This window comes from Orycteropus afer, unplaced genomic scaffold, assembly GCF_000298275.1.
Source record: "Orycteropus afer afer isolate SDZICR_OR568_19922 unplaced genomic scaffold, OryAfe1.0 scaffold00040, whole genome shotgun sequence".
Classification (NCBI taxonomy): Eukaryota; Metazoa; Chordata; class Mammalia; order Tubulidentata; family Orycteropodidae; genus Orycteropus; species Orycteropus afer.
The window spans coordinates 12,555,474-12,582,230 of record NW_006921627.1 but is presented as its reverse complement, the minus strand read 5'-3'; the positions used below and the strand labels follow the sequence as shown (position 1 = coordinate 12,582,230).

Sequence of the window (26,757 nt, the reverse complement as noted above, 5' to 3'; positions counted from 1 at the left end):
TGATGTGGCATGACACATGAGAAGAAACAACTGCAAACAGACATTATTAATTGGAAAATGAAATGTATGAAGTATGAATCTAGGGAAATTGGAAGTTGTCAGAAATGAAATGGAGCCCATAAAGATTGACATCTTAGGCGTTAGTGAGTGGAAATGGACTTTGGAATGAAATTGGCATTTCAAATTGGACAATCTACAATCTACTGGGAATCTACATCCCCAGCTACTATACTGGGAATGACAAATTGAAGGGGAATGATGTCACATTCATCATTGAAAAGAGCATTTCAAGATCTATCCTGAAATTCAACACTGCAAGGACAGATAGGATAATATGTCTACAAAGAAGACCAGTTAATATGACTATTATTCAAATTTATGCACCAAACACTAATGCCAAAGATGAAGAAATTGAACATTTTTACCAATTTCTGCAGTCAGAAATTGATCAAACATGCAATTAAAATGCATTGATAAGTAAAAGACAGGCATAGGAGTCGAACATTTACTTGAGGTAGATACACTCCTTGGAGAGAACAATCATGGAAGAAAGAAGGGCTATTTCTGCACAGGGGGACAGCTCAGGGGGGCAGGGGGACATGGAGGGATGGACACAGGGAAGAGATGACTGTCAAGAGGAAATGGGAGAGGAGCTGTTGTGTTGTGATGAATTGTGGCCAATGTCACGAGACAAAGTGTATGTGAACTGCTGTATGGAAAGTGAATTTGCTCTATACATTTTCACCCAAATCACAATTTAAAAAATGCATTGATAATTACTGGTGATTGGAACTCAAAAGTGGGAAAGAAAGAGGCAGTATCAGTAGTTTGAAAATATGGCTTTAGTGATAGAAACAATGGTGGAGTTCATATGATAGAATCTTGCAAGACTAATGAGTTTTTTTCAACAACATAAATAGTGACTATACACATGGACCTACTGGATGGAATACACAGGAATCAAATCAACTACATCTGTGGAAAGAAACAGTGAACAAGCTCAATAACATCAGTCAGAACAAAGTCAGGGGCCTTCTATGGAATAGACCATCAGTTGCTCAAAGGCATGCTCAAGTTGAAACTGAAAAAAATTAAAACAAGTCCATGATAGCCAAAGTACAAACTTGAGTATAAAACCAAAACCAAACTCACTGCCATCAAGTCGGATCCGACTCATAACAACCCCTCCTTGGGTTTCTGAGGTAGTATCACTATGGAAATTGTTTGCCCAACCTTCCTTCCGAGGAGTGGCTGGTGGATTTGAACCTCCAGCCAGCCTTCTGGTTAGCAGTCAAGTGCTTTTAGGCACTATGCTACCAGAGCTTCTTAAACTTGAATATATACCCCCTGAATTTAGAGACCACCTTGAGAATAGTTTTGATGCATTGAATACTAACGACAAGACCAAACAAGTTGTGGAATGATATCAACACATCATCCATGGAGAAACCAAAAGATTGTTTTTAAAAAAGGAAAAAAAGAAAAGACCAAAATGGATGTCTGGAGACACTCTGACACTTGCTCTTGAACTTAGAATAGCTAAAGAAAAAGGAAGAAATGGTGAAGTAAAGGAGCTGAACAGAAGGTTTAAAAGGGTGCCTCAAGAAGACAAGGTATTAAAATGAAATGTGCAAAGAGCTAGAGTAAAAAAATAACGGGGGGGGGGGACACACCCAGAATTTCACAGGCTGAAAGAACTGAATTAAAAATCAAGCCTCAAGTTGCAATATTGAAGGATTCTATGGGTAAAATATTAAATGACAGAGGAAGCATCAAAAGAAGATGGAAAGAACTTACAGAGTTACTGTACCAAAAAGAATTGGTTGACATTCAACCATTTCAGGAGGTAGCATATGATCAAGAACCCATAGTACTGAAGGAAGAAGTCCAAGCTGCACTGAAGGCATTGGGAAAAAAAAACAAGCCTCCAGTAATTGATGGAATATCAATTCAAATGTTTAAACAAGCAGGTGCAGCACGAGAGGTGCTTATCCAGCAATGCCAAGGAAATTGGAAGACAGCTACCTGGCCAACTTCACAGCTGTACCAACAAGCAACATCATGATTAATAGGTAAATGAATGAAGTGGTCAAAGATTTCATTTTAATTGGATCCACAATCCACGCCAATAGAAGCAACAGTCCAGAAATCAAATGATGTATTGCATTGAGCAAATCTACTGTGAAAGACCTCGTTAAAATGCTGAAGAGCAGAGATGTCACTTTGAACACTAAGGTGAGCCTAACCAAGCCATGGCATTTTCAACTGCCTCCTATGCATGCAAAAGCTGGATAATGAATGAATAAGGAAGACAGGAGGAGAATTGATGCCTTTGAATTATGGTGTTGGCAAAGAATATTGAGTATACCATGGCCTGCTAGAAGAACGAACAAATCTGTCTTAGACTAAGTAGAGCCAGTATGCTCTTTAGAAGTGAAAATGGCAAGACTTCGTCTCATTATAATTATACTTATAATTGTTTATGTACCATACTGGCCCTCTGTTTCTTTCTGTGGTCAGCATAAAGAAGAGGTAATCCTTTTAAAATGTAAGCAGGTTATGTACTCTGTTCAAAACCTACCAATGGCTCTATATTTTCCCAGAGAGTAAAAGTTGAAGTTCTTCTAATGGATTTCAAGGCCCTTCATGATCTCACCCCCTTTCTGTCTGATTCTAACCCTGCAAATTCATTACTGCTGATCCTCCTATCTCCTACTTTTTTCCTTCTTTCATAGCACATAATGTCATCCAACATCCTATTTAATTACTTATTAAGAAAAAAAACTTACAGCCATCCAGTTGGATCATCATGTTTAACTTTCTAATGTCTTTGCCTTTGTCTCCCCACTAGAGTTTAAAATCCTTGAGGTCTGGGATCTCAGTATTGTTTTGCATTACTGTATCCCAAATGCCTAAAATGGCGCATGGCACTTACTGTGTTTAATAAGTGTTCACTGAATTGATGTATGTATCTGACTACACTTAACAGAAAATGTGACTAACAGTCCTCCTTCTGTTATGAATCATGCATTTTAGGCTTTGAATTTCCCTTAGGTACTGCTTTGCTTCATCAGAGAAGTTTAGTTATGTCATATGTTCATCATTATTGCACAATATTTTCCCATTTTTTCTTTTCTTCTTGACTCAGGAAGTTTTGGGAAGAGTGTTGCTTAATTTCCATACATTTAATGATTTCTACCTATGTTTTCTTGTTAATTAGCAGCTTGATTTCACTGTGATGGTAGGAAATCTTTTGTATGAATTCAATTATCTGAAAGTTTTTGGCCCATCATATGGCCAATTCTGAAAAATGATTGATGTGCATTTATAATAACATGAATGCTTTCGTTGTTGGGTTCAGTGCTCTAGATATATTATGTAGTTACATTTATTGATGGTATTGTTTTACATCTACCATATTCTGAATTCTTTGTCTACTTGATCTAATATTAAAGAGAGTTTTGTTAAAGTTCACCATTTTGATTATGAATTCATTTATTTCTCCTAGTAATTTTGTCAGGTTTTGCTTTATATATTTCACAGCTACTTCTCACATTTTCTTGGGTCTTGATATCTATAATATTTTATTAAGGATTTGCCTATTATACTTATTAGAATTTCCTCATTAACTCAGTTAATACATCTTGTCTTAAAGTCTACTTTGTGTGATGTTAATATAGCAACATCAATTTTCTTTTGGTGTTTGAATAATATCCATATATAATTTCCCATCGTTTACTTTCAACTTTCCATTATCTTCATATACAAGGTGAGTATCTTCCAAGCAGCTTTACATGATGTACGTAGGTATGGGAGTTTTTATATCCTACTCAGAGTTCTCTGAGCTTCTTGAATAGGTGATTTCATACCTTGCATCCATTTTAGAAAATTCTCATTCATTATCTCTTCAGATATGATTTCTTCTGTCTCCTCTCTCTCTCTTTCTCTCTCTCTCCCTCTCTCTCTCTCCCTCTCCTTCCTCCTTCTCCTCCTCCCCTCTAACCAGCTTTCTTAGATTTATCCAGGAGAAGCATCAAACTTTTGTGAATTCCTCCATTCTTCATGGAAGCAAAAGTTCTAGTTTTGAATCTCTTATTCACTGTTAACTTTAAGTTCAACATTAATAGACATTTTTTGTCCTCTCTTTCCATCACTTTGCTCATGTGTAAAAAGGAGAAAATAATAACACAGTGGGTCCAAATTGTTGTTCAAGTGAATTCAGAGCAGGAATATAACCTAACTGGGCTCTGTGGTGGGGTTGTTGTTGTTGTTGTTTGCCGTCGAGTAGGGCCCCGACTCGTAGCGACCCCTCCTTGGGTTTCCGAGGCAGTATCACTACGGAAGTAGGATTGCCCAACCTTCCTTCCGAGGAGTGGCTGGTGGGTTTGAACCACCAGCCTTCTGGTGAGCAGTCAAGTGCCTTAGGCACTATGCTACCAGAGCTCCTCTGTGGTGGGGTTAGAAATACATATTTTGTTTCTCTCGGAATATGCAGGATTCCAGCATTTGAATAATAGCAATTCCTGATGTGAAGTCCAAGCATAGATCAAATTTGCTGTGGTGAGGGAGCAATACTCTGTGATTCTCAGGGAAATCTGGCCAATGTCAATATCATCTGACATCATCTCTCATGGGAGATTGTCCAAGCTACCCAAAGAGGAGCACATGATTTGGAATTATGTAGGCCAATCTGGAGTCTAAAGCCTAGAATCACAAACAAAGTACTCTGGGGTAAACCACAGCCTGTCTCAGGGTCCATTCACTGTTTAGGTCTGAATGACAACACAACATGAACAAATCAGATTGGCCCTGGATCTATGGGTGCTACTTGAGACTTCAAATGAGCAGCCCCATTTCCTGGCTCTATTCTCTTTGCTCTGTGTCCCACATCAATGACTTCTAAAGCCCAGGTCAATGGCGCAGAGAAGGTATGTTTTCTCATAAGTCAGTCTAGCTGCCTACCCATCACAGTGTCTCTTTGACTGAACTTCCTGGCTCTGCACATTCAGAGTATACTATAAACTGCTCAGGGTAAAAATTCTGATGTTTCTGGTATATCTTTCTCAGACCCTATGCAGAACTCCACAAATCAGAAGGTTAACACTGATAAGATCTGTATAACAGCTTCCACTCACTAGATTATTTCAACTAAATTTGGTTTCCTGTTCTTCAACCCCAATGACATCTGATCATGTTGTTTCTGTAGGAAACCAGACCCAGCTGTTGCCCAGGTGCAACAACTTTGTGTCTAACCCGGCAGACTCTGTAGCCCAAGGATAGTGCTACCAACTGCCCAATTGAGGTGTCCCAAAAGAAAAGATAGCCTTTCTCAGGTTTGTAAAATATTCCTATTGATATGACTCTCTTTCCTCAGAAAGCGGAGAGCTTCGCCTGGTGGATGGAGGCAGTCGCTGTGCTGGAAGAGTGGAAATCTTTTATCAGGGCCGCTGGGGCACCATCTGTGATGACAGCTGGGACATGAAGGATGCTCTTGTGGTGTGCAGACAGCTGAGCTGTGGAATAGCTCTCAATGTCTTACCCATGGCCTACGTGGGTGGGGGCTCAGGGCCCATCTGGCTGAACAACTTGAAGTGCACAGGAAAGGAATCCCATCTACGGATGTGCCCATCCCAAGGCTGGGGGCAGCACAACTGTGGACACAATAAGGATGCAAGTGTCATCTGCTCAGGTATGGACAATGAATTGTTTACTGGCAGGAAAAATAGAAAATTCCAAAGAAGTAGATGTCTGAACTCTTGGAACATAGGTGATGGATGGACCAGAGAAGTCTGAGAGTTCTGCCCATATTCCCTAATGGTCTAAGCAGCTGTGAATAATGAGCTTCGTTTACTTCCTGATTGCATGTCTCATCTGCTGGTCTTTCCTTCTGCAGTAGTCTTACATGACAAGATAGTATGTTCTTGAATCAGCCCAATTAAAATAAAGTTGTATAAATTTGTTTTTATAATCTACTGTCTGTAATAATGAACATTTGGAAACCACCACAAGAATGAAGAACTTTCCTCTCACTTCTGAGGACCCAGTTGAATTGAGCGTGTCTGTATATAGAGAGAAAGTAAGGCACTGTTGTGGACTGAGTTAATAGAAGTTGAGGGTAGAGGATCCCATTGATCAATCAGAAGGCAATTTATAGATTTGTGTTATATTTTTAATCTCCTTCACAGATTCAGACATAAGTAATCATAACTCTTGGACTGGAAGGACCAGAGAGCTGTAGGTGAAATGCTGAGTCACAGGATTCTCCTTCTTCCATTGTTACCAGAAAGATTCTCTCTCCTTTTTTTGCAATATGCACATATCCTGAAACTTTGGAGGGAAACTCAGCCATGTACTTGCAAGTCAGTGATAAATGCAATATTAATTGGTATGTTTTGTGATAAGGTATTCAAGAGTTTATACTGATGATTCCAATGATGTAAGAGAAGTGCAATTGCCTTTTTATTAGACTGAGAGTAAGGAGACAAGTAAAATTTGAGATGAAGATACAAGAAGAGTATAGTAAATTGTGGTAGGTGGCAATAGAGCTGACAAGGGAAGCATAAAGTTTTCTGGGTAGAATTGAGGGCCCAGGTGAGTTATGGCTAATGCCAACTTCACAATTAAGAAAATTCTGTACAGATAGTTGTAGGGAAGGAGAAGATTGAGTGGTAAGATTAGGTCATCATTGAGCTATGGAAAAAAAAAATGGAACTTTTAGTGAAAGGTCCCCAGTGATTAATTTGATTAAATAACTTGCCTAAGAACACAGGATATCCATATAGTAAGAGAGTGGACAAGGATGTATTTGACAACAATTTTCATTTTGCCTTAGGAGATTGATTTATATAAATTAGCAGCTCTGTGTAGGGGCAGTTTCCCTTTCTTTGTGCTATCCTGGTCTCTCATAAACTTATCACTGGACTTCAATCTATTTGTTTTTCTCCTCCACTGGAAATAAATCTCCATAAAGATATGGAATGTGGAGATCGTTAATGTTTGTGTTTTGAATAAAGCAACATGAAGGTGGAAGTTCAACACTGCCTTCAAATACCTTTCTCCTCCCTCAATATCATACCTGTGCAGAAATTCCAGGGATGGTTCCTTGCAACCCTACCCTTACTCCACAGTTTTCACTATTTCCCTCTCAGATGTTCAATTTGATTTCTGTGTAATCCATCTGGTGAGGTCCATGTGTATAATCCCTGTTTATGTTGTTGAAAAAAGGCATATGCAATGAATAAATCATTAGTGTTGCAAAATTCTATCATGTGATCGCCAGCATCATTCCTATCACCAAGGCTATATTTTCCAACTACCAATGCTTCTTCTTTGTTTCCAACTTTCATATTTCAGTCACAAGTAATAATCAGTATATTTTGGTTGCATAGTTGATCAATTTTAGACTGCAGAAGTTGATAAAATTCTTCAGTTTCTCCATCTTTGCTTTAGTGGTTGGTGCATACATTTGAATAATAGTAGTATGAATCAGTCTCCCTTGTGTTGTTGTTATTGTTGTTGTTGTTAGGTTTGGTCGAGTCATCTCCAACTCATAGATACCCAATGCACAGCAGAACAAAACACTGCCCAATCCCATGCCAGCTCCATGATCCTTGCTATACTTGAGCCCATCATCGCAGCCACAGTGTCAATCCATCTCATTGAAGGCCTTCCCCTCTTTCGTTGACCCTCCACCTTACCAAGCGTGACATCCTTCTCCAGGGAATGGTCCCTTCTGACAACATGACCAATGTAGGTGAGACAAAGTCTGACCATTCTCTCTTCCAAGGAGCATTCCGGCTGCACTTCCTCCAGGATAGATCTGTTAGTTCTTTTAGCAGTTCAAGATACTTTCAGCATTCTTCACCAGCACCACAACTCAAAAGCATCAATTCTTCTTCTGTCTTCCTTATTCATTGTCCAGTTCTCACATGCTTATGAGGTGATTGAAAATATCATGGCTTAGTCCTCAAGGAGACATCTTTGCTCCTCAGCACTTGAAAGAGTATCTTGCAGCCAACTTGCCCAGTGCTATACATCATCTAATGTCCTGACTGCTGCTTCCATTGGCATCGATTGTAGAACCAAGCAATGTGAAGTCTTTGACAACTTCAATCTTTTCTCCATTTATCGTGATGCCGCTTATAGGTCCAGTTGTGAGGATTTTTGTTTTCTTTATATTGAGATGTAATCCATACTGCAGACTGTATTCTTCAATCTTCATCAGGAAGTGTCTCAAGTCATCTTCACTTTCAACAAACAAAGTTGTGTTGTCAGTGTATCGCAGGTTGTTAATGATTCTTCCTCCAATCTTGACGCCACGTTCTTCTTCATATAGTCTAGCTTCTCAGATTATTTGCTCAACATACAGTTTGAATAAATATGGGGAATGGATACAACCTTGACACACTCCCTTCTTGATTTTAAACCACGTAGTGTCCCCTTGTTCTGTTCGAACAACAACCTCCTGGTCAATATACAGGTTCCTCGTGAGCACAATCAAGTGTTCTGGAATTCCCATTCTTCTTAATGTCAGCCACAATTTGTTATGATCTACACAATCAAATGCCTTTGCATAGTCAATAAAACACCAGTAAACGTCTTTCTGGTATTCTTTGCTTTGAGCCAGGATCCATCTGACAGTAGCTATGATATCCCTTGTTCCACCTCCTCTTCTGAATCCAGATTGCACCACTGGAATTTCTTGTCAATATACTGTTGCAACCGTTTTTTAATTATCTTTAGTAAGGTCTTACTTGCGTGTGATATTAATGATATTGTTCGATAATTTCCACATTCTGTGGAATCACCTTCCTTTGGAATGGGTACAAATATGGATCTCTTCCAGTCAGTTGACCAGGTAGCTGTCTTCCAAATTTCTTGGCATAACCAAGTGAGTGCCTCCAATGGGGCATCTGTTTATTGAAACATCTCAATGGGTATTCCATCAATTCCTGGAGCCTTGTTCTTTGCCAATTCCTCCAGTGCAGCTTTGACTTCTTCCTTCAGTACCATTGGTTCTTGATCATATAGCACCTCCTGAAAGGTCTTCCTTGTAGGAGTATGGATATTATCCTATCACTAACAGCATTGTACTTCAGGATAAATCTTGAAATGTTCTTTTTGACAATGAATGTTATGCTTTTCCTCTTCAAATGTCATTCCTGGCATAGTAAACTATATTGATATCCAATTAAAAATGGCCAATTCTGGTCCATTTAGGCTCACTAATGCCTAGGCTATCAATCTTTATGCATTCCACTTCATTTTTTTGCAACTTCCAATTGTCCTAAATTCATACTTCATACATTCCATGTTCCAAATATTAATGGATGTTAACAGCTCTTCCTCTTCATTTTAAATCATGCCACATCAGCAAATGAAGGTCCTGAGAGCTTAATTGCATACATGTCATTAAGATCACCTCTACTTTGTAGAGGCAGCTCTTCCCAATTGTATCTTGAGTGCCTTCCAACCTGAGGGGCTTATCTTCCAGCAGTATATCAGACAATGTTTTGCTGTTGTCCATAAGTGGCCAGTTTTTTCAGAAGTCGACCGCTTCTTTTTTCTTCCTAGTTGGCCTTGTAGCATAGTGGCTAAGACACTTGATTGCTAACCAGAAGACTGGAGGTTCAAACCCACCAGCCACTCCTTAGAAGGAAGATGGGGCAATCTACTTCCGTAGTGATACTGCCTTGAAAACCCAAGGAGGGGTCACTAAGAGTCGGGTCCGACTTGATGGCACATAACAAAAAACAACAACAAGTCTGCCTTAGTCTGGAAGCTCTGCTGTAATCCGTCCACCATGGGTGACCCTGTTGGTATTTGAAATACTGATGGCATAGCTTCCAGCATCATAGCAACATGCAAGCCACCATAGTATAACAAGCTGACAAATGATCTGGGGAGACAGAGATGGATAAATGATAAGAGACAAGCAGAGCATCTTCTCTCTTATTTTTCAATAGATTGATTTTACTCATCACTCTTGTATAAGTGGCCAAGCCTATCCTCCAATTCTTTAATTCCAGTGATGTCATTTCTGTTTTGTTTTGTTTTGTTTTTTGGTAGCTTTATTCTATTTGAACCGTCTTCCTGACACTGCTGTCATATATGCTTCACAGAGTGCATACCTATGCAATCAGTGTCCTTTAGCAGAATGAACTTTAACAATGTATGAAAATCAGGAACGCACTCAGAAATCAGGCCTTTTTACAAAGATAAGTTCTTCTTCATTATTCAGTATTTATTTTCCTTGTTGTTGGCTTGTTTTGTTTTTCCATTGAGTTACCATCCATTCTGTTCACAATATGGTCCTTCGATAGCCAAGTCGTAAATCTTTTCTTTGGTCTCTCTCCTTCAGTTTCAAGACTTCTTCCACTCCCACCTTCTTCTGCCATCCATACCCAACCACACTCCCCTTTCACCTTTTTTGTACTACAGGATATAACTCCAATGATTTGCACTGATGTCTCTGTTTTCATTACTATTATTGATAATTTAGTTTCTTTCTGTCATTCTTGATTAGTTTTATTTGATGCTTATCAATTTTATTCTTTCAATGAACCAAGTTTTATACATATTTATTTGTTCTATTTTCTTTATCATGTTTGTTTAGTATATCATTAATTTCTGTAGTTATTTTTATTAATTCCAACATACTTATGTTAAGTTTTATTTGCTGATCTTGTTTCTTAGAAGGAAGTTTACATTTTACGTTCAGTCTTTTGTTATAAATCATGCATTTTAGGCTATGAATTTCCCTAAGGTACTGCTTTGTTCATCATCATTTCACAACATTTTCTCATTTTTCAAATTTTCTCCTTGGTTCAGGTTATTTCAGGAAGGGTGTTGCTTAATTTTCCAACATTTAATAATTTCTAGATACCCTCCTATACAAGCTGAGTATCTTGCAAGCAGCATGTACTTGAATTCTGTTGTTTTATCTAGATTAGTTTTTACCTTGATTATCTAATCCATTTACTTTAGATGAAATTTATGAGATAGTAGGATTCAAATCTACCATTTACTTTTAAATGGCTCACTTGATGTTTATTTCCTTGTCTCTTTTTTTTTTTGCCTTCTTAGACTGAAATATTTTTATTACTGTATTTTTCACAAATAATGCATATATATATTTATATTTATATAAAATGTTCCCACAAATATAACATGCAGCATAGCATGCTCACAAAAATAGCACAGGTTGCATTAGCAGCTGCATAAAAATACAGTATTCCAGAATTTCCTCATCTCCTTTGATTTTCAGCTGCTTTATTATGATGTGTCTAGGTGTGGGAGTTTTTATCTCTGTCTCAGAGTTCTGTGAGCTTCCTGAATACATGAGTTGATATGTTGCATTTAGAACATTTAGAAGATTCTCATTCTTTATCTCTTCAGATATTACTTCTTCTGTCTCCTCTCTCTCCTTCTCTTTCCTTTCTACCCCTCTCTTCTACTCTTCTCTGCTCTACTCTCCTCTTCCTTTCCTTCTGATGACTCCAATGTTGTATGTTAGACCTGTGGAGTCTGTCCCAAATATCTTTATTCTCTGTTTTTTTTCCGTTTCAGTTTTGACATTTCCTGTATATCTGAGTTGTAAGTCACTGCTATGTCTAAACGGCTTTTAATTTTATTTGTTCAATTCTTCATTCTAGACATCTATTTTTCATTGAGAATGTTCCTTTGGTTATTCTTATATAGATCATAATCTGTTCAAATTTTCCATCTTTTGCCTGTTATTTCTCTCCTTTTCTCCATGTTCCTGAATATGATTGTCATAATTAAAGTTGTATTGTGCTACCTCCAATATCTTTTTCATCTGTGCTTCTGCCTTCCTTTTTTTTTTTTTCATTTGTGATTACAGAGAGAGAGAAATATCTAAATCACCTCAGGGAAATACCTCACACAGTTGCAGAGGCTGGTAAGTTCCAAGTTTTTGGGTCAAATGTCAAGCTTTTTCTGACTCACACATTTGCAGGGACTGATGAACCCAAAATAAGCAGGCAGTGTAGTAGGCTGCTGACTTCAGCAGATGACAAGCCCAAGATCGGCAGATAGAATGGTGGATTGTTGGCTCACAAGCTACAAAGGCATCAATCCCAAGATCAGCAAGCAATACAGCAGGCCACTTGTTCAGCTCCAAAAACTGGGTGATGATAAGCTAGATGCAAGATCCAGATGCAACAGAAAGTCCAAGAATTTTCTCAGGACATCCATATATGTTTTGGAAGCAAGCCACTCCCCTAAGGAAAGTTTCTTTCAATTGATTGGCTGCTCATAGTATATTTCATCATGGAGGTGATTATCTTACTTCGGATCTCTTCATAGAAATGACTACACCACAACTGCTTAAACCACTTAGAGTCATGTCCAGCCAAGCTGACACACAACCTTAAAGATCACAACTTGGATAATTTGTCATATAAGCCTATCTCTTTCCATACCAGGCAATTGTTCTAATTCAATGCACAAATTGTATATAAAAATGCATGAAAGGATTAATCTTTTTTTTCCCCTCAGGCAGGCAGGGGAGGGGATGCTGATTACCCAAATATCTAAATTCAACACACAACTTAGTTGGAATATGTCTTGAAACAGATCTACCTCTGGTTCACATCTATTCCCATTTCAGAACTTCCTAAGGAGAATCTGGAGTATCCTTTTTGGCTCAGTGCCCAGATAATTTATTTTAGAAGGATCAACACAAGGCTGGTCCCTGTGAAGCAGAGGTTAAAGATGTCCCAAATGTCCAACATTTCCAAACTGCTATGCAGCTCCATCATCTCTAACATCAACTACTACTCCTCCCCTCAGTACTCTCCCTCCTGTCTTAGGATTCCATATTTCACTCTAATGCCTCATAGAACTCACAAGCTGCCAAGGAAATGGCTCACATGGCAGTGGAAGCTAAGAGGCTGGCAAGTCCCAAATTCATGGGTAGAGATGGAGGATTGTCCTCACTCACATGGCTGCAGGCACTATCAGAGCCAAATCTGTGGGTCAGATGACAGATGCTCTCTCAAGTGAAGGCATGAGATGATGACAAACCAAACTCAGGACCAGAGCAAAAGAAAGAACTTTCTCAGAACATTCACATATATACCCTCAAGAAAACTAATGATGGTGACTTGAGTCCCAGCAAGGTGGGACTCAACATACATCGCATGCTAAACAGGCTCAGAGACTACAATTTACAACATATCACAAAATGGAGGACTCAGCTAGAAGTGCCATATGAAGCAATTTACTGCATTGCACTCAGGAGCAAGAGAGTAAAGAAATACTTGCTCAGCTTTCCAAGGTGTATTTCTTACTTCTTGGCCTCCTTCCTTCAAAAATTTGAGAAGAAAACTTATTATGTTGATAGTGGCCTCCATTCCCCAACGTTGTAACTCCATACACTTATAACCACCAAAGTTATACTGGTTTCTCTGACCCACCAGCAGCCATCTGCCATTCCTAAACCCAGATTCTCAACCTTTAGCCCTTACATGGAATTAGAAAATTCCATTCGAGGAAAAGAAACTAGATTCTTGGCTTAACTCTGAAAGATCTTCATTCCTTGAAATTTTAGTCTATATTACTTCCACAATTATACTTTACTTTTAGTCTATGTTGCTTCCACAAATATAGGGTATCTTTAAATTTTTGTATATTAATTAGCTTTCTTGACAGAGAACTTCCAGAACTGCAAGCTGGATTCAAAAGAGGATGTGGAACAAGGGATATCATTGCTGAAGTCAGATGGATCTTGGCTCAAAGCAAAGAATATCAGAAAGAGGTTTACTTGTGTTTTATTGACTATGCAAAAGCATTTGATTGTGTGGATCATAACAAATTGTGGATAGCATTGAGAAGAATGGGAATTCTAGAATACTTAATTGTACTCATGAGGAATCTGTGCATAGACCAGGAGGCTATCATTCAAATAGAACAAGGGGACACAGCATGGTTTAAAATCAAGAAGGGAGTGCATCAGGATTGTATCCTTTCACCATACTTATTCAATCTATATGCTGAGCAAATAATCTGAGAAGAACATGGTATCAGGATAGGAGGAAGAATCATTAACAACCTGTGATATGCTGGCAACACAACTTAGCTTGCTGAACGTGAGGATGACTAGAAGCACTTACTGATGAAGATTGAAGGATACAGTCTGCAGTATGGATTACATCTCAATATAAAGAAAGCAACTGGACCTATAAGCAGCATCACAATAAACGGAGAAAAGATTGAAGTTGTCAAAGACTTCACATTGCTTGGTTCTACAATCGATGCCAATGGAAGCAGCAGTCAGCATATCAGACGACATATAGCACTGGACAAATCAGCTGCAAAGGACCTCTTTCAAGTGCTGAAGAGCAAAGATGTCCCCTTGATGACTAAGGTGCACCTGACAAAATCCATGGTATTTTCAATGACCTCATATGCATGTGAGAGTTAAACAATGAATAAGGAAGACCAAAGAGTTGTGGTGATGGTGGGGAATGTTGAAAGTACCAACGACTGCTAAGGAAACTAACAAGTCTGTCCCAGAGGAAGTGCAGCTAGATTGCTCCTTGGAGGTGAGAATGGCCAGACTTCATCTCACCTACTTTGGTCATGTTATCAGAAGGGACCATTCCCTGGAGAAGGACGTCATGCTTGGTAAGGTGGAGTGTCAAAAAAAGAGGGGAAGGTCCTCAATGAGATGGATTGACACAGTGGCTGCGTCAATGGGCTCAAGTATAAGGATCTTGGAGCTGGCGTGGGACAGGATGGTGTTTCATTCTGCTGTGCGTGGGGTCACTATGAGTCAGAGACAACTTGGCAGCACCTAATGACATAACAACAATTAGCTTTCTTCGCTTTATCCAGTGGAAGCATCAGACTTTTGTGAACTCCTCCAATCTTCATGGAAGCAAAAGTTCTAGGTTTGAATCTCTACTTCACTGTTAACTTTAAGTTCAGCACTGTTGGAAGTTATTTGGCCTCTTTTTGTTATCACCTTCCCTTGTGTAAAAAGTAAAGAATAATAATACAATGGATCCAAATTGTTATTCATGTGAATTCAGAGCAAAACTATAACTTAGCTCTGTGGTGAGGTTAGAAATACATATTTTGTATCTCCCAGAATACACAGAACTCCAACTTTTGAATAACAGTAACCCCTGATGTAAAGTCCAACCATAGTGTGGGAAGGGAAAATACTCTGTGATTCCAATGGAAATCTATCTAATGTCAATATCATCCCACATCATCTCTCATGAGAGATTGTCCAATCTACTTAGAAAGCACATGATTTTAAATTAAGTTGCCAAGTCTGGACCCTAAATCTTAAAATCCTAAGTGAAGTACTCCGGGGTAAACCATGGTCTGTCTCATGAGCCAGTGGCTTTCTTGCTCTGAATAATGGCACAAGAAGAACAAATCTAATTGGTCCTGCATCTATGGCTACTACCTGAGACTTCTGATGAGCAGTTTCAGTTCCTGACTCCATTCTCTTTGCTCTAACTTCCAGGTCAATGATTTCTAGCTCTCAGGTCAATAGCCCTGAATGTGTCTGGTTTATAATGAATCAATCCAGCTGCTGGTTCATGACAATGTCTCTTTGACTGAACTCCCTGGCTTTGCTCATTCAGAAAGAGACACTGTCAACTTGTCAGGATAGAGATTCTGACATTTCTAGTATATCCTTCTTGGGCCCTACACAGAACTCCACAAATCAGAAGATTAACTCCATAGGACCTGTACAACAGCTTCTGTCTCAGACCTCTCACTAGATTATTTCAATTAAATTTGATCTACTGTTCTTTAACCCTACTAACTTCTAATCATGTTGTGTTCATAGGAAAGGAGATCCAGCTGCTGCCTACATGCAATGACTTCGTTTCTGACCCAGAGGACTCTGTAGTTTCTGAGGACAATGCTGCCAACTGCTCAGGTGAGGGGTCCCAAAAGAAAAGATAGCCTTCCTTATGTCTATATAAATGTCCCTATTGACATGACTCTCTTTTCTCAGAGAGCAGACAGCTCCAGCTCTTGAATGGGGACAATCGCTGTGTTGGGAGAGTGGAGATCTTTTACCAGGGCTACCGAGGCACCATCTGTAATAACAACTGGGACATGAAGAATGCCCACGTGGTGTGCAGACAACTGGGCTGTGGAGGAGCCATCTCAGTCATGCCCACAGCTTACTTTGGTAGTGGGTCAGGATTAATCTGGCTAGACAAGCTGAAATGCAAAGGAGAGGAGTCCCACATCTGGACATGTCCTTCCTGGGGCTGGGGGAAGCACAGATGTAATCACACCCAAGATGTAGGAGTCATCTGCTCAGGTACAGTTATTGCATTGTCCACTGGGAGAATGGAAAGCTCCAGAGAAGTATTATCTGAACTATCAGTATCACTAAGAGGTGATTGATTAACCAGAGAGTCTGAGACTTATACTCATCATTTTTGATGGCTTAAGCCAAAACCAAACCAAACTCACTGCCATCGAGTCGATTCCAACTCATAGCAACCCCCTTTGGGTTTCCAAGGTGGTAAATCTTAATGGAAGTAGATCGCCTAGTCTTCCTTCCGCAGCGTGGCTGGTGGCTTTGCACCACCAGCCTTCTGGTTAGCAGTCAAATGCCTTAAACATTAAGCCACCAGAGCTCATTTTGATGGCTTAAAACATCTCTGAAGGACAGGCTTCATTTACTTCTCACTTGTGAGTCTCAATTGCTGGTCTTTCCTTCTCCAGTGGTCTTATCTGGCAAGATGTTCTAGTATTATCCTAATTAAAATCAAGTTTCACAACTCTGTTTTTTTATAATTCACTTTCTATAAGAGCTCTGGTAGCATAGTGGCTAAGGCACTTGACTGCTAACCAGAAGGCTGGTGGTTCAAACCCACCAGCCACTCCTCGGAAGGAAGGTTGGGCAATCCTACTTCCGTAGTGATACTGCCTCGGAAACCCAAGGAGGGGTCGCTATGAGTCAGGGCTGACTCGATGGCACATAACAACAACATAAGAGTGAACATTTCAAACCACCATGCTCATTCCCTCATTGACAGTAAGCCAGTAGGAGAGAGGAACAAGAATGAGGAAGTACTTTCCTCTCATGTCTGAGGCCCCAGTTGAATTGAGTGTTTCTGTACGTATAGAGTGAGGCACTGTTTTGCACTGAGTAAGTAGGAAGACTTATTCCACTTGGCAGCAGTAAGTTTTGTTTTGTTTTGTCTTAGAAGTAGGAGTAGAAGCACAGTGTATTCCATTTAATAAGTCAGATATGAATGTATGGATTGGTGTTAAATTTTGACTCTCCTTTGCAGATTCAGACATAAGTATTCTTGGCTCCTGGGCTGCAAGAACCAGAGAACTGTGGGTGAAATGTTCTGAGTCACAAAGTTCTCCTTCTTCCATTGCTACTAGAAAACATTTTCTCAACTTTTTTTTCAAAAAAACAACATCCATACAACCTCAAACATTGGAGAAACACTCAGCCAGGCACTTGCAAGTCAGTAGTAGATGCAATAAATATTAATTGGTATGTATTATAGTAAGAGATTAGGAGCTCTGGTAGCATAGTGGCTAAGTCACTTGCCTGCTAACCAGACGGCTGGCGGTTCAAACCCACCAGCCACTCCTCGGAAGGAAGGTTGGGCAATCCTACTTCCGTAGTGATACTGCCTCGAAAACCCAAGGAGGGGTCGCTATGAGTCGGGGCCGACTCGACGGCACATAACAACATAGTAAGAGATTATAGAGTTTATGTAAGTGAATGTAAGCTTTTTATTAGAATGAAAGTAAAGAGACAGGAAGCACTAGGTGCTGACATAGGACTCATAAGTGTTCTTTGTACACACTGAAGGCTTAAATGTGTTATGAATTGTGTACAGCTAGTTGTAAGGAAGGAAAAATACTGAATGGTAAGATTGACTCAACATTGAGGTATGGAGGTTGTGAGAATGTTGAGAGAAAAGATCCCAATGATGAAGCTTGATTAACTCGTCTAAAAGCATAGGGTAACTATGAGAACAAGAGAACGAACAAGGAGATATCTGACTGCAATTTTCAGTTTGGCTTAAGGGTTAATTCGAACAAATTAATAGCTCTCTGAAGGGGCAGTTTCTCCTTTAGAGACCTTGCATTATCCTGGTCTCTCATCAACTTATCACTGGACTTGGAACTGTTTGTTTTTCTTCTTCACTAGAACTTTACTTCTAGCTTCTCAAAGAGCTGAACAGAAGAACCTAAATCTGGATGTCAACCCTATTCTCTACCTCTGTAAGCTTGAACAAGTCACTTATTCTCCCCAGGTTCTGCCTTCTCTGGTTTAATATAAGAACCTAGTACAGATAGTTCCTGAATTACAACAGGTTCTGTTCCAACAACTCCATCATAAGTCAGTTCTCAATATAAGTCAAATACCTCATATGTTTTTAGTTTTCATATTATTGCCATACCCTGCTCTATGGCAGTGTTTTGGATAGTAAATCATAATATTGCATCTACAACTGGACATATGAGAATGATAACATCAGCAAATTACACTCGGCAACATCATATGTGGTACTTATCACTAACCATAAGATGTACAAATCAAAATAAAAAGACAGTCATAACGCAGTTCATCCTAACTCGAATGCATTGTAGGGGAGAGACTATCTGCACTCAAGATGAATAGCTTCTAAGTTTTGTTGCTCTTAGTATTAACTATGAAAAATGGCCTTATCAGGAAGCGTTTGGGATATTGAAGAAGAAAGACTATGTGGGAGAATGCTAAGAAGGAAGGTGATGTGAGGGTGTGAGTTTATGCTAAAGAGTCAAAGAATCTGTGTACTTTCTTTGCTTAGAAGGAAATTGGAAGGAGGCCTCATCTGAGAAATGCCCATCTTTCTGTCACTTCTAGAGTAGCAACTAAAGAGGCCTTTTATGGTTAAGTGACAAACACACACACCTTCAATCCTTTTAGCTCCAGTCTCCAAACCTGGGATCTTAGATCCACTAGAGAAGAATCATGTTTTGCTTGGTGCTGGCCTGAGTGCCTTCCTCTCTCTTAACTAAAGTGAGGCTGCATCCATATCTCTTCAACTTTATGACACAGAGACCTGAACCTTTGTATTCTAGAGCGCAGGATGCAGATTTCAAATGTAGGTATTTTGCTACTTTCTACTTTTGTTACTTTGGCCCTTTAGAGTTTCTGTGGTGCTTGATTAAAAAGTATTAATTCTAGATTCAGTGGTCCTTGGTAAAACTGCTCTTCCTCTGCCTGGTATTTCTACTAGAAATGTGTTCTGACAGGTTTGGTGCTTTGTATTATTTTTGACTTTTTATTGTGATTTGGGTGAAATTTTACGAAGCAGATTCATTTTACATTCAACAGTTCATACACATTTTGTTTTGTGATACTGGTTTTATTCCCAGCAATGTAACATCTCATCTCCCACTTCCTCCCTATGGTTACCCATTTCCTGTGTCCTACTTGCCTATGCATTCCTGCCTCCCTACCTTTCCCCTATTCAAATGCTGCCCTTCAGATCTCCATAGTTGATTGTTGGACCTCAGATCCCTGCACTGAGACAGTGAGAAGCAGCAGCAGAGAAACTGGTAGAGAAACTGCAGCAGTGACCCTGGCAGCAGACCCTGGCAGCAGACCCCAGCATGAGACAGAGCTATGGGCTTCCCAACCCAAGGAGCAAGAAAGCTTAGCGCCTTCAGGTGGAAGGCTTAGTGGTGAGGTGGGATGCCTCCCTGGGCACCAATCAGCAGAGCTAAAAGAGTTTTGTAACACTTGACAGAGCAGGGCAGAGGTCAAGCTGAGATGCCGAGGGCCAAAGAGTAGCATGCCTATGGGCATGGTTGAGGGGAGGTTGTCATGATCAAAGAATTGTATCCTGAGTGTTCCTGAACATGAATTGTAAGTTGTTACTGCCCTCATAAACCCCGTAATCATGAATATTGTGTGAGTTGCATGTTGCCATTGCAATGAATTATCAAACCCAGCAGAGAAGCAGAACCTGCCATGGGTGGGATGTTTGGTGTCAAATTGGCAAGAATGTTGGTGAGTGGAAGCATTTCTGGTCTTTGCTTCATAGGAATCAGCCTTGAGCTGATGGTAAATATCTCTCCCTCTCATGAAATTAGACAAGGTCAGACATCACCACCATCATGCCCTTTTCACAGGCACAAACAAAGATCTCTTCGAGTCAGTTGGCCATGTGGCTCTCTGCCAAATTTCATAGACAATAAGTGCTTCCAGCATGGCATCCATTTGTGGGAACATCTCAATTGGTATTGCATCAATCATTGAAGCCTTGCTTTTCCACCAGTGTGTTCTGCAGCTTAGATTTCCTCTTTCAATACTATTGGTTCTTCATCATTTGTTACCTTCTTAAATGGTTGGATGGCAACCAGTTCTTTTTGGTATGGTGATACTGTATATTATTCCATGTGCTTTTGAGGCTTCCTGCCTCACTCAGTATTTTGCCAATAGAATCTTTCAACAATGGAAATCAAGGCTTGGATTTTTTTCTTCAGTTCTTTAAGCTTGAAAAATGATGAGCTTCCCTTTTGGTTTTCTAACTCCAGACCTCCACACAATTCGTTATAATACTTTATTTTGTCTTCTTGAATGGCCCTTTGAAATCTTCTGTTCAACTATTTTACTTCATTTCTTCCATTCACTTAAGCTACTCTCAGTTTCAGAGCAAGTTTCAGAGTCTCTTTTGACAACCATTTTTGTCTTTTCTTCCTTTCCTGTCTTTTTAATACCTTTTTCTTTCTTTACACATGATGTCCTTGATGTCATCCCACAACTTGTCTGCTCTTCAGGACTGGTGCTCAGTGTGTCAAATCTATTTTCAGATGGTCTCTATATTCAGGTGTGACATGCTCAAGGATATATTTTGCCTCTTGAGTTGTTTTAATTTTCTTCAGCTTCAACTTAAACTTGCATATGAACAATCGATGGGGTGTTCCAAAATCAGCCTCTAGTCTTGTTCTGACTGATGATATTGAGCTTCTCCATTGCCTCTTTCCACAGATGTAGTTGATTTGTTCTGTGTATCCCATCTGGCGAGTCCCATGTGTATAGTCTCCATTAGCATTATTGAGAAATGTATTTGCAATGAATAAGTCGTTGGTCTTGCAAAATTCTATCATGTGACCTCTGGCATCATTTCTGTTACCAAGGCCATATTTTCCAACAACTGATGTTTCTTCTTTGTTTCCAACTTTCCAATTCCAATCATCAGTAATTATCAATGCTTCTTGATTGTGTGTTTGATCAATTTCAGACTTCAGATATTGGTAAATATCTTCAATTTCTTCAACTTTGGCTTTAGTGGCTGCCATAAGTTTGAACAATAGTGGTATTATACTGTGTGCTAGGGTTGTATCCTTTCACCATAGTTATTTAATCTTCATGCTGAGCAAATAATCTGAGAAGTTGGACTAGATAGAGAAGAACGTGGCACCAGGATTGGAGGAATACTCATTAACAATCTGTGTTATGCAGATGACACAACCTTGCTGCTAAAAGCAAAGATGATTTGAAGCACTTACTGACAAAGATCAAAGACGATAGTCTTCAGTGTGGATTACACCTCAATGCAAAGAAAAGAAAAGTCCCCACAACTGGACCAACAAGCAACATCATGATAAGTAAAGAAAAGATTGAAGTTGTAAGGAATTCATTTACCTTGGATCCACAACCATTACCCATAGAAGAAGCAGTCAAAAAATCAGACGACTAATTGCACTGGGCAAAATCTGCTCCAAAACTTCTCTTTAAAATGTAAAAAAAAAAAAAGATACCACTTTGAAAACTAAGGTAAACTGACCCACGCCATGGTATTTTCAATAGCCTCATATGCATGACAAAGCTGGACATTGATGAAGGAAGATCAAAGAAGATTTGATGTATTTGAATTGTGGTGTTGGCAAAGAACATTGAAAATACCATGGACTATCAGAAGAATGGACTAATCTTTCTTGGAAGAAGTACAGCCAGAATGCTCCTTAGAAGCAAAAATGGCCAGACTTCATCTCATGTATTTTGGTCACGTTTTCTGAAGAGATCGGTTTCTGGAGAAGGATATCATGCTTGGTAAAGTAGAGGGTCAGAAAAAAAGGGGAATGGCCTTGTGGTAGTTAAAGTTGTATGTCAACTTGGTTGGGCCTGGCTGAGTAGCTGGGAAGCTGGTAGTAGTTATTCCCCATGATGAGACTGGCAATCAACTCCATGGTAAGATCTACCACAAGCAGCTGAGTAGCTGTTTCGGGTATATGGTCTGCTTCCCGTATGTAAGAAGCAGCTTTAGGAATGGTCTCAGCTTATGGTATGTAGCTGAGTCATTGTTCAGCAGCCTGCCATGCTCTGGCAACCCTGGGACTTTCAATCGACTTGAATTAATGGCCTGCCATGTGGTTTGGTAACATCGGGATTGTGCCATTTTATTTGTCGACCTTGGACTTGTTAGCCTCAGCAGCCAGTAGCTGCCTGCGTGAAAAGATGCCTCTAGCTTCAGTGGGCCAGGAGCAAGAGGCAGAGCTGAAGCCCACATCAAGGGGCTTTCACACAGCCCCTAAAGCCTGGCACTTTGAACTCAGACTTCTAGCCTCCCAAACTGTAAGATAATAAATTCCTGTTTGTCAAGCCATCCCATAAGTGGTATATTTCCTGTCAGAGCAGTACTGGGTAACCAAAACAACCCTCAATAAGATGGATTGGGACAGTGGCTACAATGATGGGCTCAAACATATCAAAGATTGTGAGGATGGCTCAGGACTAGGCAGTGTTTCATTCTGTTGTACATAGGGTCACAATGTGTTGGAACTGACTCAAGGGCACCTAACAGAAAGATCAAAATCAGTATTAATTGGTCTTCATTGTAGGCATATGGAGATTATCCTATCACTAACAGAACTGTACTTCAGGACACATGTTGAAAATGTCTTTTTGACAGTGAATGTGACACTTTTCCTCTTCAACTTGTCATTCCCAACATACTAGACATATGATTGTCTGATTCAAAATGGCCAATATCATCCATTTCAGCTCACTAACACCTAGGATATAGATCTTTATGCATTCCAGTTTCATTTTTGACAACTTCAACTATTCCTAGATTCACACTTCACACATTCCACATTCCAATAATTAATAGATGTTAACAGCTATTTCCTCTCGTTTTGAGTCGTGTCACATCAGCAAATGAAGATCCTGAAAGCTATACTCCATCTACATCATTAAGGCTGATTCTACTTTGAGGAGGCAGGCCTTCCCCGTAATATTCTGGGTGCCTTCCAACCTGAGGGGCTCATCTTCTGTCACCATATTAGACAATGTTTCATTGCTACTCACGAGGTTCTCAGGGGTCAGTTCTTTCAGAAGTAGACCACCATGTCCTTCTTCCTAGTCTGCCTTAGTCTAGAAGCTCTGCTGCATCCTGTCACTACTTTATCAAGCAAGATATCCAACTCCAAGGTATGGTTCCTCTTGATAACATGACCAAAATATGAAAGATGAAGTCTCACCATCCTCACTTCCAAGGAGCACTATGAGACAGATTTGTTCATTCTTCTGGTAGTCCATAGTATTATGGTTAGTAGTAGTAGTGTTATGGGCCTAGCTCTGTGACAGGAGAGTGGAATAGTATAAATGAACATATTAACTTGATACAATGCCCATCATGAGAGGCGATGCCTCCGAATCAGAGATGTTTGTCAGGAAAAATGGAATGGGTCTACTAAATGTATGAGCATACATTTACCAGGAAAAATGTGAGGCCTACATGAATGTGACTAAGTCTTTTTCTGAAGGATTTAAAAGTTCTTCCTCAGAGTACTATTACATTGTGGGGATTGCAATCAGTGTCACAAAACAAAACAAACGTCTATGAATTGTCAAGTGGAAAATTTGCTCTGTAAACTTTCACTTAATTGCAATTAAAAAAAAAGAAAGAAAGAAAAAAGAAGAAGAAGAAAATTCATGTCTCCAGAGGCTAGGAAATAGAATTAGAATTGATAATGTTAAGATGAAGCCCATAACTTGTCTCATAACTCTGTAGCTAAGTTGAGGTAAATGACAATTAACCAAATCTTAATCAGACTTCATTTTCATTCACTGAAATCTTCTACTCCATTTCTACTAACTCTTTGTAAACCTGTAAATAGGTAAAATCTGTTACCTTAAGATAAGGGGAGAGGCAGACATACTACTGACTGAATTTATTCCTGACAAATCTTGTTTTTGTTACCTAGTACCGCTCTGACAGGAAATATACCACTAATGGGATGGCTCAACAAGGAGGTAATGAGTAAACTTCTATTGTTAAAAGTTTAAGATTATAGTTTAATAAATCCCTGTAATTTTTTGCCATGCTTCTCCCTGTGTGTCCTCACTCTCCATGTTTGCCTTTCTTTCATCTAATAAAAACTGCTCACTCTCTCTGCAATTGGGAAAATAAATAAATAAAAGGTCTTCCTGTTTGAATAGAAAAGTGAACTTTTTGTTTCTTTGTTTGTTTTCTTTAACAAATCCACATACTAATAAGATACAACTCAATATCCAATTTATTAATTCTTTTTTTAATTTTCCACATGATTTTAATGTTCTTGTAGAAGAATATGTGAAAATTATAATGAAATCTACAAATTAGAAGGCTGATTGCAAGGGGTAAAATATGCACAATGAGATATAAAAACATTCAATTAAAAGGATATTACAATATTAAAGTGGATAGGGCAGAATAAAAATATGTAATGAATCCAAAGATGTATATATACATACGTATGTCTATTTCCACCACTTGTCGTCAGTTTGTCATACTGTGGTGGCTTATGTGTTGCTGTGATGTTGGAAGCAATGCTACCAGCATTTCAAATACCTGCAGAGTCACCCATGGTGAACAGATTTTAACAGAGCTTCCAGACTAAGACAGACTAGGGAGAGGGACATGGCAATCTACTTCTGAAAAAAATTGGCCACTGACTGTAAACTTTCACCCTAATCACAATAAAAATTTTTAAAAATAAAAATATTGGCTACTGAAAACCCTATGAATAGCAGCAGAATAGTGTCTGATACAGTGCCAGAAGAAGAACCCTCACATTAGAAGGCACTCAAAATACAACTGGGGAAGACATCCATGCTCAAAGTGGAGTTGACCTTAATGATATGGATGGAGTAAAAGCTTTCAGGACCTTGATTTGCTGGTGTGGCATGATTCAAAGTGAATCCATTAATAATCAGAACATGGAAAGTACAAAATATGAGTCTAGGAAATTGCCAAAAATGAAATGGAATGTTTCAAGATTTATATTCTAGACATTAATGAGATTAAATGGACTAGTACTGACCATTTTGAATCAAACAATCATATGGTCTACTGTACCAAAATGACCAATTGAAAGGGAATGGTGTTACATTCATAGTCAAAAAGAACATTTCAAGATCTATCCTGAAGTACAATCCTGTCAGTGAAAGGATAATATCCATATGCCTACAAGGAAGACCACTTGGTACAACTATTATTCAAATTTACACACCAGCCATTGAAACCAAAGATAAAGAAATTGAAAATATTTCCCAACTTCTGCAGTATGAAATTGATCATACATGCAATCAAGATGCATTGGTAATTCCTGGTGATTGGAATGGGAAAGTTGGAAACAAAGAAGAAACATCACTTGTTGGAGAATATGGCCTTGGTGATACAAACAACACCAGAGATTGCATGACAGTTTTGCAATAGCAAGGACTTATTCTTTGCAAACACCTTTTTCTACAACATAAATGACGACTATACACATGGAACTCACCAGGTGGAATGAATAGGAATCCAATCAACTACATCTGTGAAAAGAGATAATGGAGAAGCTCAGTCTTATCAGTCAGAACGAGGCCAGGAGCTAACTGTGGAAGAGATGATCAATTGCTCACATACAAGCTCAAGTTGAAGCTGGAAATAATTAAAACAAGTCCACAAGACCCAAAACACAACCTTGATTATATCCCACCTGAATTTAGAGACCATCTCAAGATCATATTTTGTGCTTTTTTGACAAGTTGTGGGATGCCATCAAGGACATCATACATGAAGAAAGCAAAAGGTCATTAAAAAGACAGGGAGGAAGGAAAAGACCAAAATGAATCTCAGAAGAGACTCTGAAACTTGATATTGAACATACAGTAGCTAAAGCAAATGGAATAATTGATGAAGTAAAGGAGCTGAATAGAATATTTCAAAAGGTGACTTTAGAAGATAAAGTCTCCTCACAACTGGACCAATAAGCAACATCATGATAAATGGAAAAAATACTGAAGTTGTCAGGGATTTTGTTTTCTTGGAACCACAATCAACACTTATGGAAGTAGCAGTCAAGAAATGAAATGTCATATGGCACTGGGCAAATCAGCTACAAGAGACCTCTTTAAAGTATTGAAGAGCAAAGATGTCACTTTGAAGACTAAGGTGCCCATAACCCAAGCTATATTTTCTATCACCTCAAATGCATGTGAAAGCTGGACAATGGATAAGGAAGACCAAATCAGAGATGAAGCCTTTGAATTATGGTGTTGGCAAAGAATACTGAAAATACCGTGGGCTGCCAGAAGAAAGAACAAATCTATCCTGGAAGGAGTGCAGCCAGAATGCTCCTTAAAAGCGAGAATAGCCAAACTTCATGTCATCTACTTTGGTCATGTTGTCAGAAGGGACCATTCACTGGAGAAGGATATCATGCTTAGTAAAGTGGCTAAACCAAAAACCAAACTCACTGCCT

At 39.2% G+C, this 26,757-nt stretch overlaps 1 protein-coding gene across 1 annotated transcript in view; it reads left to right on the top strand.

The window, feature by feature from the left end:
• CD163 (CD163 molecule) overlaps window positions 1-26,757 on the top strand; it is a 386,915-nt gene that overhangs the window by 357,394 nt on the left and 2,764 nt on the right. Inside the window, exons 31-33 of the mRNA XM_042780454.1 lie at window positions 5,375-5,689; window positions 15,833-15,925; window positions 16,004-16,183. Of these exons, the coding sequence (XP_042636388.1) occupies window positions 5,375-5,689; window positions 15,833-15,925; window positions 16,004-16,183 (588 nt within the window). The remainder of the gene's footprint in view (window positions 1-5,374; window positions 5,690-15,832; window positions 15,926-16,003; window positions 16,184-26,757) is intronic.